Here is a 19,051-nt window from a genome sequence, read left to right as displayed (position 1 = left end):
GAGATAAAAACTAGAATCCCAACAGCGTCACTGTCTGCTCCCCGTGAGCCGGCTGGTTCGTGGCAGGACTGCCCTGTCCCGCCCCACCTCTGTGTCCACGCGGCAGGTGGCCATAGGCACGGGCTGTGTGGCCAACAGAGCCACATCCTTGGGACCTTGGGAGGCTGGCCCTGCAGAGGCCAGTTGTGACCCGCTCTTTTCTCCTAACTGGGCACTTGGGTCCCTCAGTCTCAGTTAAGATGAAAAGAGCTTCAGAAAGGAAGGTACTTTCTGCATCGGAGGGGAGTGTAGGACTCTCTTCATCCACATCGACAGCTGCATGAGGCTTGAAGGGACTGAATCAAGTTGAACGAGTAGAAGTCGGGCGTGTGTGTGTGTGTGCATGTGTGTGTGCGTGTGCTTATTCTCAATTCTTGCCTCTTTCTGATTCAAACTGATCCTGGCAAATATGGTAACTTTTCCTTCTGTTTCCTCTCCTGTGGTGTTTGATCCTTCCTTCCCTGGACTGTTTACTTTCTCCTTCCTTCCTTCCCGTCATCTCTCCCTTCCTCATCTCCTCTGCCCCTTGAACCTGGTACACTAGCTGGGAGCCCAGGGCTGCAGCAGCTCGTAAATCCAGCCGATCCCTTGGAGATCCAGGCTGACGTGCACTGGACGCACATCCGTGAGAGCCAGGAGGAGCGAGTGTCACCGGCCTCAGAGTCCCCTCCTTCCAGAGGTAACTCCTCCGGGTGCAGGGTGCCTGGCACCTCTGTCCCGCTTCCCCTCGGGCTGCCGGGGACTCTTCTGTAGGGCGGGGCCCCCAGGCTCCTCACAAGGAAGAGCCAGCGGAGCTCGTCAGAGGCTATGTGAAGTCTCGGTGGGTAAGAGGTGGGCTGTTGTCCGCTGACGCGGAACAGTGAACTTGACGTTGGGAAAACCAAGAATTTGCTGACTTTGCCCGTGTCACTAGGCAGGGCTCTTCCTTCTCCACTTGGAGGAATGTCCTGTGCTTTTCCTCGTGCGGTGTGTCTCGGTGTGAGTGTGCACGGACAGGATGGGGTCAAGGGACCATATCTTGGGCTGAAATGAAGGTTTGAGAAGAAATTGGTATCAAGGAGGCTTCTGAAGTAGCATCGTTACAGCTCTAGGTTTTAGGGGAGGTGCTGTGCATCCCATGGCGGGGTGATGATGAACCTTGTTCTGGCTTCTTTTAAGGAAGGAAAGGAAAACCTGGAGACCGTTGGGGGCGTCCTTCCCGTGCCCGCCCTCGGCGTGCCCGCCTTGGTGCTTCGCCCTCTGTCTCTTGCTCACCTGTCTCCATGTTTGCACTCGGTGCCTGCTGGGGACACAGCCTGCAGGATGCCGAGGGCACAGAGTGGGTGGCCCGGCCCTCATGGGAGTTAGCCACCTTCGCCGCAGGCAAGGCCCACCTCTTTAACCACGTTTGCAGCCGCGTAAACACCCAGCAGCTCTGCAGGAGCCGAGAGAGAGCCTGCTGACGGGGGACGCCACCTTGACCCCCCCGTGCTCTCTCTCCTCTCCCTGGCCCGACACCCCGCTTGTCCCTGGTCGGTGCCGGACGGGCCTCAGGCTGTAACGTCGTCCGTCTCTCTTCCGTGTGGACTCCAGGAGGACCTCCACTCTCCTCGCCGGAACGCTTACTCCTGTGTAACTTTGTATTTATCGTCTGTTTCAAATTCAGGGCCCGACCTTCCCTCCGTTCGCCGTGCAGCAGTGCAGGCCTGGCTGGAGTCGGTCTCCGGAGGTTGTCGGGTGATGTTCGTTCTCTGCCCGCTCACCATAACCACTCTCTTGGCAGCTCTGCTGGTCCCTTAACCCTGGACTTCCGGTGCTGCCGCTAGCGCATGCGCGGCGGAGGGCGGGGGCACGTGCATGCCTCGCTCAGGCCGCCGCCCTTGCATGGACCAGAGACGCGCCACGCGCCCTCCTGGGAAAACCAGAGCAGAGCAGTAGTGCAGTCGGGCGGGGGTGGGCGTCGTTTTGTTAGTAGAGATCGGGTGAAACCGAAGCCGAAGGACCGTGTGCAGCACTGAGGCTCAGAGTCCGCAGAAATGAGGCTGGACAGTGGCTGGGTGCAGGGTGGAGGATTCTCGTAACAGTCAGCAAACCTCCCGGGGTGCCACGGCTGAGGCAGTCAGTACTGGGGTGAGGGCCAGGCTGGGTCTGCAGGCCGAGGTGCAGGGCTCCGCAAGCTCTCAGGCCACGAGGGAGCCAAGAGCCCTTGCTTGTCCTCAGTGCACTTTTCGGGGGGGGGGTGTTTCTCAGCGAGGGGCTCTGGCATCCGGGCAGGACGTGGGACAGCCTTGGCCCCCACCGGTTGTGAAATGCAGAAGGGCTGGGTGCCCCTTCCGGGTGGGCAGGATGGTTGCCCCACCAGCCGCCTGCCAGCCGCCCGTTGTCCTCCCCGGCTCACAGGTCAGGAGGCACCTTCACGCCGAGCTGTAGAGAGGGCTGTGGTCACCCTCTCCTAGTTAGTTTTGTCCCCAGGACGGTTGGACGAGGCTGAGGTATTGGGACGTCCCAGCGGCCGCCGAATAGACCAGAGCTGAGCGTGTCGGCGCCGCCTGCTTCCTTGTGTGTGGCTGCTTCTAGCACCCGCTCCGTCCTAACTTGGATTAACCCCCAGTTCCCTCCCTCAAGCTATGTCTCTTTCAGCGTTGCTGCTGCTGTATTGATGCTTGTCGTGTATTTTGATACGTGTGACAGTCGTTCCTTTCAGGGCGCCGCTGAGGACTGTAGACTCCTAGCCCCGAGTCTGCGCAGATGTTTCTCTGAGTAGGAGAACCACTGGGGGCCGAAGGGCCAGGTCTGGGCTTGGGCTGCTCTAGTGTCCTGTGTCTGGAGCCACGCCAGGCTGGGGAGTCCATGTCACGCTTGCTTCCAACGGACTTGCCAACACAAATGTGTAAAATTGCCTCTCGATGCCTGGCCGCTCACAGACTGATTCTAGCACGCGTGTGGGCCTGGCGGGCACCCGCCATGGGGCGGGCCCGGGTTCTGTCCCCATCAGCGGCCAGCTCGCTGTCCCACAGAAAGCCCGGGGAGGAGAGGCTTGTTTGCCTCAGAAGCCCCCTCCCCTGGTGTGTGATGAGTGAGCAGCAGTGCTGGCGCAGAGGTCTCGGTCTATGGAAGTAACTGAGTGCTCTCGCCAGGACTTCTCCTGGCAAATGCCATCGTCACAGGAGGGCGTCCTGGCCCCGCCTCGTCCGTCCCAGACCGATTTCATAGCACTCTCCAGAGCGGTGTGCACCATCACCTCGTCTTAATAAGCCGAGTGCACAGAAGGGGTGGTGAGGATACGTAACAGCTTAAGGAATTATTTAAAAACACCAAGACTCACCCACCTGCCACCTGGGTCAAGAAATACATTCCTTGCACCTAGAGGTGCCCACCTCCAGGCCATCACGGCTGTCTTGTCCCCAGTTTCCTTGTGCTCTGACCCTGTGGCCGCTCACGGTCACTGCTGGTTACTGCACAGCCCCAGGCGCCAGGGATGCAGCTTCACGAGGCTGGGCTGCTGGCCGTCGAGGGTCTCATGGTCCTTTGGCCTGGCCTTGCGTTTCAGCGGGCTCCTCTGCTGCCCAGCCTGCCGGGCTTGACCCTCAGGCCAAGTATGTGCGGGTCAAAGGCCAGCCCCTTTCCTGAAAGGAGACCTGAGAAGAGCCCCCAGGAGCCCCGGGAGGAGGGACCCCTGGTCCAGGCAGCGCGATGCATCTGTGGCTGCTTCCTGCTGCCTTCTTGTAACCTGAACTGTAGTCTGAGTTCTTCTTGTGCAGGGTTGGGAACAGGTGTGAGAGTGTGTGTGTGTCTGAGTGTGTGAGTGTGTACGTTAGCCTCCTTGCTCAGGAGGAATGAAGCTTTGCCGCGTTTTGCGGCGCTGAAGGGCTGGTTTTGCGTCCAAAAAACGAACTTTCCACCTCCCCTCGTCCCTCTCTCTTATGCTTAAAAAAAGTACATGTCTAAATTCTCCCAAGCGGGGCTGCAGCCCTGCCGGTCGGTCACCCCCCTGCACATGGCACTGGTGCCAGGCTGAGCGGTGGGGCTGCAAACAGACCCCCCAGCTGCCTGGGCTCCGTGTCTTCCCTGAAAGGCAGGGTTAGCAGCCTCCTCGAGGGTTAAGCGACTCGTGCACGCTTTGCAGCTGGGTGCCTTCCTGATCCGTGTTCAGGAGGCCCCGCCCAGCCCGGCCCCGCCCTGCTCTCGGAGACCTCCCGGCCCACCGACTCCCACCCAGGCAGGCTTCTCCCCTCTCCTCCTTGTGGTCGTCACGTGATAGCCCTGGGAGTCCCCTGCCGATGCGTCTGTCGTCTGTCTGTCCATCTCTCTCCTCTTCCTTCCTTTGAACGTCTCTGCCTTGCAGTCCCGTCTGACGAGGATGACCTGGAGGAAGACGTGGACTCGGAGCCAGCAGAGATAGAAGGCGAGGCAGCGGAGAACGGGGACACGGGGGACACTGGCGCAGAGCTGGGTGATGGTACGGGGACCCCAGAGCCTCCCCCAAGCGTGGTGCCCGCCTTCTTCCTCCTGGGGAGGGAGCCACAGTGGTCTGAGCTCAGGGAAGACGGAACGCACATTAAGACGAAAGTGAGGTGCTCAGAGGAGCGGCCGTTAGGGCTCCTGGTTCCTTCCTTGTTCTGCCACTAATCTGAAGGTGTGTCGCTTCACCCACCCTTTGGACATGGGCTGCACTCGTTAAGTCGTGGGGAGAAACCGAGCAGATTCGGGGCTTCCTACGAGGCCTTTAGTTCAGCTGCTGCCTCTGGAAGCTGGTACGAGGAGGAGATGGCGTTGAGGGGGAGGGGCAGGGACTGGGCTGGGAGGTGAGAACGGGCGGGGCTGAGCGCTAGGAGCCTGGAACTGGCGGCAGGGGTGGCAGGGCCAGGAGGGCTCCGAGTCCCCTCCCCGAGGCTGGTCCTTCCTGTGGAGCCGTACATGTGCTCAGGAAGGCCCGCACCCTCAAAAGAGAGGGGGGTGCCACAGGTGTCCTGGGGCTCCGTGTCACAGAGGATGCTGTGTTGATGGACGAGTCTCAGGAGGGGGACCAGTGGGCAGCGCCTGGCCAGGATGCAGAGCCGGCTGGACCTCACGCTGCAGCTGATGGCCTGGCGGCTGTCCTCTGAGGAGCCGGGAGCCTGACAAGGAGCACAGCCTCACTTGAGGTCTGTGCTCACTTCCCTCGGCAGGTCAGCACTGGTCGGACGACGTGCCATCAGAGACCGACACGGAGCTGCAGCAGGTGGCGGCGGGAGTGGGACTGGAGCTGCGGGTGTCTGAAGGCGAGGAGGAGCCACCACCGGCCTCGGCCTCGGCAAGGCGCCCAGAGAGAGGTCTGTGTGCGAGCCCCTCCCCTCCCTGCACAGCCCCTTCCCCTGTGGCACCTGTGCAGCTCACCTTTGGACCTTTGGACGCAGATCCTACACTGGTGACACGGCCGAGGCCGGGATGCCCTGGGAGCAGCCCCGCTGCAGCGCGAGCGGGTGTTTCATCTTGCAAATCCTGCGTCTGTTTTCTCAGGTCGCTCCCAAGTCTCCAGCCCCAGCCGGTCCCCTGAGGAGCACTCGGTCCTGTCCTCCCCAGCCCACAGCCCCAGGGCACAGGTAAGGACTTGGGGCCCACTTTGGAGGCAGAGCTGATGGGACTCCTTAGGGGCCTTGGTGTGAACCCAGTTTTTTATTCCCTGTGCTGATGGGCTGTTGAAAACAGGAGTGGCCCTGGGGCTCCCGCCCGGTGTAGCCTGCTGTGCGCCAGGCCCACCGCTGAGCTTCCCACCACTGTTCTCTGTGCGTCCACACAGCACGCCGTTTTAAACATAAATTTATTTTTAAGTTAAAACAGTAATATTTGTGGGAGTGCTGGTTTGATACAACAGATGTGTTTTTTCTCAATATTATGCTAAAATGAATGTATGATTTTCTAAATTAAAAATACTTGTCCAGGTGACCAGTGGTCTTTGAACTGCGCACTGCAGGATGCTCCATAAATAGATAGTAACACTGTGTCCTGTGGAGCACGCTTTTAGGGGAGGCCATATAGAGGGCGGCCGGCGCTCGAGGCCTGGGACTACTTGGCTTGGTCTTTGGGGTCCTGAGGAGCAAGGTGATTTGGGGGGTTTCCTCTGCGGGAGGCCGGGGCGTGGCAGGACGGGCAGTCGGGAGGCAGACTGCGTTGATGCTGTGTTAAAGTCTCACGTCAGAGACCTCGGAGCTCTGGGGCTGGTCGTTAGCATCCTATGGCTGGTGTCAGTTCAGGGCCCAAAGAACCAGTGCGTTTGGGATGAACCAAACCTGAAAGCTTCACATGTTCACTGGGTGAGGGGGGCTCTGAAGCTTGACAGACAGATCAAAAAGGGTGGTGTCCTCCTGGCCCTTGATCGTGGCCCCCCATATGGAGAGGGTGTTTCAGGAAGCTCAGGCCCTTGGTGGGAGAGCACGCCCGTCAGAACCCTGCCTTCTAAGCAGCTCCTGTCACCTTGCTTTCCCACAGGGCGCCCGAGCCCCGCTCGCCTCTGTAGCTGCCACGAGGGGATTGCCCGCGGAGAGCCCTGTGCCAGAGCCAGAGCCAGAGCTCCCCCATGGGGAGCCCACAGCCGGCACTCCCGTCCGATCACAGCCCGAAGCCAGGACGCCGCCCTCGCCTGCAAGCCCACAGCGCCGGTCCCCGCTGGCCCCCCTCCCCATCTGCTCCCAGCCTCAGCCGTCCACCGAGGCCACCGTGCCGTCCCCCACCGTGTCCCCCATCTGCTTCCAGCCTGTGCCGGCCAGGACCTCCACCCCCCTGGCCCCCCTCCCCGTGAAGAGCCAAGGGGTCACCAAGGACACACTGGGCAGCCCCCTCCCTGGGGACGAGGCCCTGAAACGCAGCGACCTGGTGGCAGAGTTCTGGATGAAGAGCGCAGAGATACGCCGCAGCCTGGGGCTCACGCCCGTGCGACGGGGCCCTGGACTCGAGCCCGGATTCCAGCCCGCGCCCCTGCAGGCCTGTCCAGCTGAGAAGCTCCCCCAGGGCGAGGGACCCTGGCTTCTGAAACCCACACCTGTTCCTGGGAGGCTGGGGCCGCCCGCCGCTGGGGGGACCCAGCCCTCCCCGCCCACCCCAGGGTCCCCACCTGGCAGGGAGCTGAAGGGCGCCCGGGCGGAGCACAGAGACCTGTCCAGCAGCTCAGGGCTGGGCCTGCAGGGCAGCTCCTCCCGCACCAGGACGCCCGGCAGCCAGAGCTTCAGCACCTCCGACTCCACCATGCTCACGCCCCCCTCCAGCCCTCCTCCCCCGCCTCCCGATGAGGAGCCCGCCACCCTTCACGGGAAGCCGGCCGTGGCAGGGCAGCTCGCAGCCTCGGAGCCCCGAGCACCGGCCGCATGCGCGCGGACCCTGCGGGAGCCCGCCTGGCCGCCCCCGGAGGAGGCACCGAAGCCATTTGTGGAGAGCGTGGACGAGATCCCCTTCGCGGACGATGTGGAGGACACGTATGACGACCGCACGGAGGACTCGAGTCTGCAGGAGCCCTTCTTCACGCCCCCCTCCCGCTGGCCCTGCCCCGAGCGGCCCCTGGCCCAGGAGAGCGGCCGGGGGCCCGAGAGTGGGGTCCCGCCGCAGAAGCGGGGGCTGCCGCTGGTCTCCGCCGAAGCCAAGGAGCTGGCGGCCGAGCGCATGCGCGCCCGGGAGAAGTCGGTGCGGAGCCCGGCGCTGAGGGACGCCATGGCCCGGCAGCTGAGCAGGATGAAGGAGATGGACACCATGGCCACCGCCCCCAGGGCCCCCAGGGCCCCCAGGACCCCGGCGCCCCGCAGAGCCACCGCCGTGCCCCCCAAGGGCCCCGAGGAGCCCACCCCAATGCACAAGGCCACGAGTGAGGAGGTCCCGTCCCCTCCCTCGGACTCAGGGGGCCTGGACGGCTCGGTCACCTCGTCCGAGGGCTCCAGCGGGAAGAGCAAGAAGAGATCGTCCCTCTTCTCTCCCCGAAGAAACAAGAAAGAGAAGAAGCCCAAGGGTGACGGCCGGCCCCCGGAGAGGCCCAGCCCCAGCGCCCTGGAGGAAGCAGCAGCCAAGCCCAGGTCCCTGTGGAAGTCCGTCTTCTCCGGGTACAGGAAGGACAAGAAGAAGAAGGGCGATGGCAGGTCCCGCCCCAGCACCCCTTCCAGCGGGACCGCCGTGGACGCCGGCAAGCCGGGGGCGTCTCCTGTCACGAGAGCAGGTACAGCAGCACGGGGGCCCCTCCCGGGCAGAGCGCACGGTGCGGGCTCTCCAGCCCCTGCAGCTCCCTCGAAAGACCCACTTCCCATGCTGCCCCCTCCCCCGGGGCTTCCTAGGGAGAAGGAAACTAAACCCAGTAGGACGTTCTGAAACTAGCGCGCAGCTGGGTGGGGGCCGTCGGGGGGCTGTGACTTCCCAGGGAGGGCCTGATGGTCAGTGGCTGGGCGCTGGCGCCAGACGGGGCCCCTTTGGTGCATGTGGGCCCAGTCCCGCCCGGATATGCGTTAGCATCCAGTCTCGTGGCTCCGGGTGCGGGACAGACCCAAGCCGGGGAGAACCGCACCTTCGCTCCCTTGCCCTGGGCTGCCGTGGGTGTGGTAGTGGGGAGAGCACCCCGTGTGGCCACTGGTCATTGTCCCTGCCCTGCCTCTGCCCCCCAGAGCTGCGGCCCCGGCACCAGCTGAGCTGCTCGGAGGACTCGGACATCTCCAGCGACGATGTCCTGGAGCGGACCTCCCAGAAGTCCAGGAGAGAGGTGGGTGGGCCGCGGCTGCGACTCCGTCCCCTGTTCAGCGCCCCACCCCAGCCGACGCGCAGCTGAGTCCCGCGCCTGGCCCGTGTCCAGGCGAGACACGGCGGGAGCTCTCCCCTGGGCCCGAGCCGCCTGTGTCAGGGCCAGTCTGAGGGGGAGCGCATCCCTCTGACCACAGCTGTCCCCGGGCCCCAGGCGCCCTCCTCATCCACGCCGACAGCGAGTCTGGGACCCCAGCCCTAGGATCCCACGAGCGCCCCGTCGCCGGGGGCCGCGTAGGGAACACGGAGGTCAGGGCTGCGCCCAGGACGTGCTGACCTGGCACGACGTTATGTCCGGGTACGTGATAACGTCACTCCGGTTCCGCCCCGAGTACGCTATTGGGGTGCGGGAGCTGCGTGGGAAGCACCTTGTGCTGAGGACACAACGAGCTGCGTCTGTGGGGGGAAGGGCCGTGGCGTATGCAGGCGACTCGGGAGAAGAGGCACAGGTGGGCGAGGGTGTCGTCCGCCTCTCCGTCTCCTGCGGGTCTGAGCATCTTCAGAGTAAGAACTGAGGGGCGTGGGACACCCCCAGAGCATGGGGCTCCGGCAGCCGGCGGGTGGGGAGCCTCCTGCAGACCCCCACGGGAGCCTCGGGTCCGCGCAGTGGGGCACGTGGTTCCTCGACCCTGCTTCAGGCGGCTGTGAAACAAACCTGAGTTTCATTTCATTTAAAAAAGCAAAAAACTAACTAAAAATGACTTATTTTTATTTAAAATGTTTATATAGAAAAATTAATACAGATTTTTAAAAAATCACCTGTAACCCTGTCAACAAGAGATAACTCACGTTTCCCACTTTGCCTCAGTTTGACTCAAATACAACCAAACCGTGCGGCCTGGCCCAGGGCGTGAGCACCGGCCCCAGAGCTGGCAGCCACGTTCCCGGGGCTGAACCCCCAGAAGTCGGTGAAGCACCAGCGCGTTTTTTTTTTTTTTTAATTGAAGTGTAGTTGATTTACAATGTTGTGTTAGTCTTAGGTGTGCAGGAAAGGGATCTAGTTATACATATATATGTGTGTATATATATACATATATTTTTGAGATTCTTTTCCATTATAGGTTATTACAGAGTGCTGAGTAGAGTTCCCTGTGCTATACAGTAGGCCCTTGTTTATTATCTATTTTGTATATAGTAGTGTGTGTCTGTCGATCCCAGACTCCTGATTTATCCCTCCCCTACTTCCCACTTGGTAACAATAAGTTTTTTTTCTATGTCTGAGTCTACTTCTGTTTTGTATATTAGCTCATTTGTGTCATTTTTTTAAGATTCCACATATAAGTGATGTATGGTATTTGTTTTTCTCTGTCTGGCTTACTTCACTGAATGTGATAATTTCTAGGTCTATCCACGTTGTTACAAATGGCATTATTTCATTACTTCTTATGGCTGAGTAATATTGCGCTGTATATATGTGCATGTCTTCTTTATCCATTCCTCTGTCGAAGGACATTTAGGTTGCTTCCGTGTCTTGGCTACTGTACATAGTGCTGCAGTGAACATTGGGGTGCATGTATCTTTTTGAATTATGGTTTTCTCCAGATATATGCCCAGTAGTGGGATTGCTGGATGATATGGTAGTTCTATTTTTAGTTTTTAAGGAACTTCCATACTGTTCTCCATAGTGGCTGCACCATTTACATTCCCACCAACAGTGTAGGAGGGTTCCCTTTTCTCCACATCATCTCCAGCATTTATTATTTGTAGGCTTTTTGATAATGGCCATTCTGACCAGTGTGAGGTGATACCTTGTTCTGGTTTGGATTTGCATTTCTGTAATAATTAGCGATGATGAACATCTTTTCATGTGCATATTGGCCATCTGTATGTCTTTGGAGAAATGTCTGTTGAGGTCTTCTGCCCATTTTTTGATTGGGCTGTTTGTTTTTTTGATATCAAGCTGTATGAGCTATTTGTATATTTTGGAGATTAATGCCTTGTTGGTCTCATGGTTTGCAAATATTTTCTCCCAGTCCGTAGGTTGTCTTTTTGTTTTGTTTATGGTTTCCTTTGCTGTGCAGAAGCTTTTGAGTTTCATTAGATCCCATTTGTTTATTTTTGCTTTTATTTTCATTACTCTAGGAGATGGATCCAAAAAAAAATTGCTGTGATTTATGTCAAAGAATGTTCTGCCTATTTTTTTTTTTTTTTTTTTTTTGCGGTACGCGGGCCTCTCACTGTTGTGGCCTCTCCCGTTGCGGAGCACAGGCTCCAGACGCGCAGGCTCAGGGGGCCCAGCCGCTCCGCGGCATGTGGGATCTTCCCAGACCAGGGCATGAACCGGTGTCCCCTGCATCGGCAGGCGGACTCTCAACCACTGCGCCACCAGGGAAGCCCTGTTCTGCCTATTTTTAATCTGGGAGTTTTATAGTATCTGGTCTTACATTTAGGTCTTTAATCCATTTTGAGGTTTTTTTGTTTTGTTTTTTAGTTTTTAATTTATTTTTTTATATAGCAGGTTCTTATTAGTTATCTATTGTATGCATATTAGTGTACATATGTCAATCCCAATCTCCCAGTTCATCCCACCACCACCACCACCACCACACCACCCCCCCACTTTCCCCCCTTGGTGTCCATACGTTTGTTCTCTACATCTGAGTCTCAATTTCTGCCCTGCAAACCGGTTCATCTGTACCATTTTTCTAGGTTCCACATGTATTCGTTGATATACAACATTTGTTTTTCTCTTTCTGACTTACTTCACTCTGTATGACAGTCTCTAGATGCATCCACATCTCTACAAGTGACCTAATTTCGTTCCTTTTTATGGCTGAGTAATATTCCATTGTATATACATGTATCACATCTTCTTTATCTATTCGTCTGTTGATGGGCATTTAGGTTGCTTCCATGACCTGGCTATTGTAAATAGTGCTGCAGTGAACATTGGGGTGCATGTGTCTTTTTGAATTATGGTTTTTTCTGGGTATATGCCCTGTAGTGGGATTCCTGGGTCATATGGTAATTCTATTTTTAGTTTTTTAAGGAACCTCCATACTGTTCTCCATAGTGGCTGTATCAGTTTACATTCCCACCAACAGTGCAGGAGGGATCCCTTTTCTCCACACGCTCTCCAGCCTTTGTTGTTTGTAGATTTTCTGATGGTGCCCATTCTAACTGGTGTGAGGTGATACCTCATTGTAGTTTTGATTTGCATTTCTCTAATAATTAATGATGTTAAGCAGCTTTTCATGTGCTCCTTGGCCATCTGTATGTCTTCTTTGGAGAAATGTCTATTTAGGTCTCCTGCCCATTTTTGGATTGGGTGGTTTGTTTTTTTAATATTCAGCTGCATGAGCTGTTTATATATTTTGGAGATTAATCCTTTGTCCGTTGATTCATTTGCAAATATTTTCTCCCATTCTGAGGGTTGTCTTTTGGTCTTGTTTGTAGTTTCCTTTGCTTTGCAAAAGCTTTTAAGTTTCACCAGGTCCCATTTGTTTATTTTTGTTTTTATTTCCATTACTCTAGGAGGTGGGTCAAAAAGGATCTTGCTGGGATTTATGTCAAAGAGTGTTCTTCCTATGTTTTCCTCTAAGAGTTTTATACTGTATGGTCTTACATTTAGGTCTCTAATCCATTTTGAGTTTATTTTTGTGTATGGTGATAGGGAGTGTTCTAATTTCATTCTTTTACATGTCCCTGTCCAGTTTTCCCAGCACCACTTATTGAAGAGGCTGTCTTTTCTCCACTGTATATTCTGGCCTCCTTTATCAAAGATAAGGTGACCATATGTGCGTGGGTTTATCTCTGGGCTTTCTATCCTGTTCCATTGATCTATGTGTCTGTTTTTGTGCCAGTACCACACTGTCTTGATTACTGTAGCTTTGTGGTATGGTCTGAAGCCAGGGAGCCTGCTTCCTCCAGCTCCGTTGTGTTCCCTCAAGACTGCTTTGGCTCTTTGGGGTCTTTTGTGTCTCCACACAGATTTTGAGACTTTTTGTTCTACTTCCGTAAAAAACGCCTTTTGTTGTTGTTGTTGTTGCGGTACGCGGGCCTCTCACTGCTGTGGCCTCTCCCGTTGCGGAGCACAGGCTCCGGACGCGCAGGCTCAGCGGCCATGGCTCACAGGCCCAGCCGCTCCGCGGCATACGGGATCCTCCCGGACCGGGGCACGAACCCGTGTCCCCTGCATTGGCAGGCGGACTCTCAACCACTGCGCCACCAGGGAAGCCCAAGAGATTTATTTTTATTTTATTTTATTTTTTTTTGTGGTACGCGGGCCTCTCACTGCTGTGGCCTCTCCCGTTGCGGAGCACAGGCTCCGGACGCGCAGGCTCAGCGGCCATGGCTCACGGGCCCAGCCGCTCCGCGGCATGTGGGATCTTCCCGGACCGGGGCATGAACCCGTGTCCCCTGCATTGGCAGGCGGACTCTCAACCACTGCGCCACCAGGGAAGCCCTGCCATATTTTAAATAAATTTATTTATTTTATTTATTTTTGGCTGTGTTGTGTCTTCGTTGCTGCTTGCGGGCTTTCTCTAGCTGCGGCTAGTGGGGGCTACTCTTCATTGCGGTGCATGGGCTTCTCATTGCAGTGGCTTCTCTTGCTGCGGAGCACGGGCTTTAGGCATGGGGGCTCAGTAGTTGTGGCTCGCGGGCTCTAGAGCTCAGGCTCAGTAGTTGTGGCACATGGGCTTAGTTGCTCTGTGGCATGTGGGATCTTCCCAGACCAGGGCTCGAACCTACGTCCCCAGCATTGGCAGGCAGATTCTTAAGCACTGTGCCACCAGGGAGGCCCTTGAGTTTATTTTTGTGTATGGTGTTAGAGAAGGTTCTAATTTCATTCTTTTACATGTAGCTGCCCAGTTTTCCCAGCATTGCTTATTGAAGAGACTGTTTTTTCTCCATTGTATATCCTTGCCTCCTTTGTCATAGATTAGTTGACCACAGGTGCATGGGTTTATCTCTGGGCTTTCTATCCTTTTCCATTGATCTATGTGTCTGTTTTTGTGCCAGTACCATACTGTCTTGATTACTGTAGCTTTGTAGTATAGTCTGAAGTCAGGGAGCCTGATTCCTTCAGCTCCATTCTTCTTTCTTAAGGTTGTTTTGGCCCTTCAGTCACCCCGTTTAATTTAATAGATAAGTGCTGGTCCTCAGGCTGTAGTTACTAGTTCCTTTGGATTTTTTCACGTGCCACATGGGGAAATTACCTGTCTCCTTTTTAACTGCCTTGTTCTGATAATGAAAACCTTCTTCACTCTGGCTTGAGGCAGGATGTGTACACATGGCCAGGTGTGGCCTCCGGTAGGCCCTGACCTGGGAGAAGCGGCTGCCCCTCTCTCGCTCCCTTCCTGCCTTTGAGCTATTTAATGGGGCTGCCAAGCAACTCTGTTCTAGGCTCAGTGGGTGAGAAGAGGCCACGCTGACTGCCTGCAGTATCCCTGGTGGAAGTCTGTTATTCGTGCCATTTAGGTCCCTTTCCTGGTGTATAATCAGGAGATGGCCACCCCCTCCCAGGGCTGCTGGGGCCTGTTCAGGGACACCAGCAGGACAGAGAACTTGGGTGACAGGCAGTCTACCCGGGTCTCCCACCAACTGCCCTCAGCCATCACCCTGCAGTGTTCGGCCAGAGAGAGGAGTCTGAACTTGCACAGAGAAAGAGCTCCTGTGACCTTGTGGTTACTTTTCACACAAGGGGACTAAGGACAGAGCACAGGAAGTTTGGGGCCAGTGAAGGAGGCACTGACTTCTCGGCAGAAGAGTGACCCCTGGCCTCACTCAGGCGGGTTCACTGAGGTGGCGCTGCTGGCGTCTCACTCCCAGCATGCACGCAGCCGTCCTGGCTGACACGGCAAGAGCCATCATGCGTTTTAGTCGTGCATGTTTGTTTTAAACTTGTAGCTGATTTTGCTCCATTTCTGGGTTCTGTTTTTAATTTTTGATCGTTGTTATTATTGCCGTTCTGCTTTGTTCTCCATCACGTCCCTTTAAAAGTCGGTTTATGTTCAGGACATGATGTGCATCAAACTCCGTGTCCTGTCCCTGTGGGAAGGCCTTCTGCAGCCCCGCCCGGCCCGGCAGCCGAACCCTTGCTAACCGTGTCCGGGCACGCGTGGACGGTGGCAACGGACAAGGACGGGGAGGTGCCTTGCTTGTTGCAGGCTGGGGGGCCATGTGGTGCTTTTGCTCCCCTCCTTTTTAACTGCCTTGTTCTGATAATGAAAACCTTCTTCACTCTGGCTTGAGGCAGGATGTGCACACATGGCCAGGTGTGGCCTCCGGGAGGCCCTGACCTGGGAGAAGCGGCTGCCTCTCTCGCTCCCTTCCTGCCTTTGAGCTATTTAATGGGGCTGCCAAGCAACTCTGTTCTAGGCTCAGTGGGTGAGAAGAGGCCACGCTGACTGCCTGCAGTATCCCTGGTGGGGACAGGGAGGCCCCTCTGGGCCTGAGCGCCACAGGAACGGGGAGTTTTTGAGCCCTTGGCTCCGTGACCTACAGGGTACATGCTCGGGGAGTCCCGAGACGGTCCTTAAGTGGTGGCTCTCCACTAGCACTGGAACTCTTAGAGTAAAGATTACCAGGATAAACTCCTGAGTTAACTTCGGAAGCTCCTTTAAAGTCTGCAAAGGCTCCTTTTTCGTTTTGTTGGAGGCAGTAAAGAAGGTGTCCCTCAGTGTCGCCCGCATTCACCCACTGTGCCCGACACTTGCTGTGCCCTCCACGCCACGTTCGCAGGTGCAGCTGTGCTGTCTGGCTGGGCGCCCCTCCGTTGTTGACAGCCCCACAGCCCTGCCGGAGCACGTCCTCCCTCCTCGTGGTGTGCAGACCCCTGATCTGTCCAGGTTCACCGGCACCCTTCTTCCAGCTGCATTAGTTGGTTTGGGTTCGCTCAGACTTAAAATAGAAGCACCCCTGTTTCCTTCAGGCGTGACTTCTTCAAACAACCTTGCAAGTAGTGTTCATCTGAAAAAACTGGCTTTTGATACCAAACAAAAAAGTAGAAGGATCCTGGGTTTTCTTTTTCTTTTCCCTGTGTGCCCCCTACAAGCAAGAGGCTTGGGGAAAACATTTGATCAAGATGTTCACCCCCACTGTCTTAAAGAAGAGCAGACGTCCTTACATGGGAAACAGGTGATCTCAGCAGTAAAGGCACCCCACCCTCCTGTCCTAACTGCCCAGCAGTCATTGTGCAGCCAGCCTCCTGTCCCTGCCCCATGGGAGCGTCTCCCGTGGATTTCCGGGTGCCCCCTGGCCCGTGGAGCTCCTGCCAGGCCGAGGGTCTGGGCGTCTGCGCACACCTCGCCCCCGCCTACCCTGCAGCCTCCGTGACCCTGACTGAATAAACCCCTACCGTCCCCTGCAGCCGAGGACTTACACGGAGGAGGAGCTGAACACCAAGCTGACCCGGCGCGTGCAGAAAGCAGCTCGGAGGCAGGCCAAGCAGGAGGAGCTGAAGCGGCTGCACCGCGCCCAGGTGAGCCGCGGGGAGTCCGCACCCACAGGAGGGCGGGAGAGGAGGCGAGCAGGCCCGCCACTCCGTGCAACTGCAGAAGCCTCGCGGGGGGCGCTGGATGCCGGAAAGGGAGGGGCCCAGCTTTGAGTCTCCTAGATCCCTAGCTCTGGAAGAACCACTGTAAAGCCAGCTCCTGCGTTTGTCAGAGCTGTTAGCAAGAGGCAGCTGTGACTGGCTGGCCTCCGACGCGCATGGGATTTAGAGGTTGGAGCTGTCCTCAGGGTCCCAGGCCTTCCAGATTTTTTTTTTTTTTTTTTGCGGTACACGGGCCTCTCTCCGCTGTGGCCTCTCCCGTTGCGGAGCACAGGCTCCGGACGTGCAGGCTCAGTGGCCGTGGCTCACGGGCCCAGCCGCTCCGCGGCATGTGGGATCTTCCCAGACCGGGGCATGAACCTGTGTCCCCTGCATCGGCAGGCGGACCCTCAACCACTGCGCCACCAGGGAAGCCCCCAGATTTTTTTTTTAACAAAAAATAATTTTTTAATGCGAAATATTAAAAGATACCTGAATACAATGTGGTTTTTTAATGAAATCGTATGTATATAGTTGCGTTCATAAAGATGAGGACAATAATCAAAAGCTCTACAACAGGAAGAAACATTAACAGCAAATCCATTCCCAGCAAAGGTATTCCTCTGATTTTCCAAAACCAGCCTTCTCGTCCTTTCCCTGGACGTTACTCTGGATCTGCATTCCCTGCATGACCGGATCCCTGGATTTTATTTCATTTTCTGTGTGAAGATATGTCCCTGCCGCTGCTTCGGGGTGGGAGGTCCTCCCGGGTGTCAGTCATCCCTGAGAAGCCTTGCTCTGTGCAGAGTGGAGCCACGTTTTCTCATTGGGGTAGAGGTGGTTTACGATGTTGTGCTAATCTCTGCTGTGCAGCGAAGGGATTCAGTCATCTACATGTATATGTTCCTTTTATACTCTTTTCCATGATGGTTTATCCCAGCAGATTGGCTGTGATTCCCTGTGCTGTACATCAGGACCTCGGTGTTCATCCATCCTACATCTAATAGTTTACAGCCACTAACCCCAAACTCCCGGTCCCTCACCCCAACCCCTGACCCCAGCAAGCGCAAGTCTGCACTGGGCAGTTTTAATCTTGTCGGAGAAGGATCTGTTTGAGACTCTCACGAGCCCCGCTGGGGTGTTGCACCCCCGTGCGCTCGTGCGGCGCTCTGGGCACCCGCCCGCTTCGCCCTTCTCCCTCCTTCACGCTGTTGTGTCGCTCACAGATCATCCAGCGTCAGCTGGAGCAGGTGGAGGAGAAGCAGCGCCAGCTGGAGGAGAGGGGCGTCGCCGTGGAGAAGGCGCTGCGAGGGGAAGCAGGTACCGGCTGGGCTCCTGGCGGACGGGGGACCCCCAAGGAAAGCCCACCCAGCCCCGCGGGAGGCTAGTTCCTGTCCCGCCCCTGGGAGTCAGCTAGTCTCCAGCAGGGTTCTCTCTCTGGTCCCCTCGTCACAGAGAGCCGGGGCTTCTGTTAAGCAAAGGAGGAGAAAGGCCCGTGCATCCGGGGCTGCCCCGCCCAGTCTCAGGGCTGGCCGTCCCCTCGGCCCATCATCTGCTGCTGACGCCTTGGGCCTCCTCTCTGCTCCCTCCTCCCCATCTTTTCCTTGAGAAGACAGTGACTGGAACGGGGCAGGCTGTGCACAAGGAACCATCACAGAACTGCTCGTGCAGGCCACCCCCGCCCCCCGCCCCAACGGGTGGAGCTGGTGCCCCGGGTGGCCCAGGCTCTGTCCTGGAGGCTGCGCACTCAGGGCAGAGCCCAAGCAGAGCAGACCCTGGGAAGCGGCTGTGAGAGCCGTGTGCGGTGACTGCCCTTCCTGGGGCAGAGCCGTGGGAGCAGTGCAGTCACACCACTGTCCCCAGAGCCTGTGGGTGGGCCCAGCACAGTGGGGCTCAGGGAGCAAAGAGGTGCCGAGGGCCCAGGAGGCCCTCTTGGTTCAGGACCTTGAAACCACTGGGCCAGCCCCAGCTGTAGCCCCAACCCAGGCACAAGTGATTCCTCCCTGCCTTCCCAAGTCCCCGAATCTGGAGCCTCCATCCCTTTGTAGAGAGCACGGGCCTCCAGGGTCAGCACTAGAGTCGTGGGACCAGGAATGAGGACAGGTGCTGACGTGGTTTTCCTCGGGAGCGGGGGCGGGTCCTCCGGGCTTTGGGCTGAGGGTAAACTGAAGGCAAATCAGGAAGAGGCAGCCACGAACGCGGCCTGTCGCTGCCTCTCACCTTGCTGGAAGACTGACCAGAGGTTGGCCTCCGAGTGAGCGGCTGGTGTCGGGATGCGTTCGTGGGGTTCTGGAGGACGGGGGTCAGGCACAGAGGAGGTCTCCCGTCCTGACCCTTCACGGCCACGGAATGCAGCTAGCAGTCGACTCGGTGATCTTCAGGTGAAGACAGGACACAAGGCAAGAAGATGAGGTTGTGATGTCTTGTGCCTGATGCTGGACTCACAGTGCCACCAGATGAAATGTGAGAACTTGACTCAGGAGGCGAGCCAGCCCCTGTGCCCGGGAGCAGGGACTCAGATTCACCCGGCAGGGCCCCCACCCTGCATGCCCTGACCCGGCCTCCTCGGTCAAGCCTGACAACCTGGATGGAGCAGCCCTGCAAGCAGTGGGAACGGGGACCCGTGGGCCCTGCCATCTCTGCTCTCTCTTCTTGCAGAAGATGCCAGGAGGACCCTGGACCCTCAGATCCCTCCTGCCGAGGTGGAGAGGGGTCACAGTTTGCGTAAGTGCCCGTGTGCTCCACAGGGCTCTGAGGTCCAGATGCACACCCAGCGTTCATGGTTCCGCCTGGCATCCAGGTGTCTGTCAG

General features: G+C 57.1%; 1 protein-coding gene across 13 annotated transcripts in view; it reads left to right on the top strand.

The window, feature by feature from the left end:
• Nucleotides 1–19,051, top strand: part of MICAL3 (microtubule associated monooxygenase, calponin and LIM domain containing 3) — a 176,446-nt gene that overhangs the window by 142,156 nt on the left and 15,239 nt on the right. For 11 of the 13 annotated variants that reach the window (XM_082636856.1, XM_082636855.1, XM_082636852.1 and 8 more), the window contains 8 exons: nt 1,685–1,747; nt 4,364–4,477; nt 5,187–5,330; nt 5,518–5,600; nt 6,487–8,194; nt 8,634–8,728; nt 16,079–16,189; nt 17,467–17,560. In XM_082636856.1, the coding sequence (XP_082492982.1) occupies nt 1,685–1,747; nt 4,364–4,477; nt 5,187–5,330; nt 5,518–5,600; nt 6,487–8,194; nt 8,634–8,728; nt 16,079–16,189; nt 17,467–17,560 (2,412 nt within the window). Of the gene's footprint in view, nt 1–583; nt 719–1,684; nt 1,748–4,363; nt 4,478–5,186; nt 5,331–5,517; nt 5,601–6,486; nt 8,195–8,633; nt 8,729–16,078; nt 16,190–17,466; nt 17,561–19,051 lie in introns of all 13 variants that reach the window. The other 2 variants (XM_082636853.1, XM_082636857.1) reach the window with 2 other exon arrangements.

This window comes from Mesoplodon mirus (assembly GCF_964341445.2).
Source record: "Mesoplodon mirus genome assembly, chromosome: 11".
Lineage (NCBI taxonomy): Eukaryota > Metazoa > Chordata > Mammalia > Artiodactyla > Ziphiidae > Mesoplodon > Mesoplodon mirus.
The sequence above is the reverse complement of the archived record's forward strand: the minus strand, read 5'-3'. Positions and strand labels throughout refer to the sequence as shown.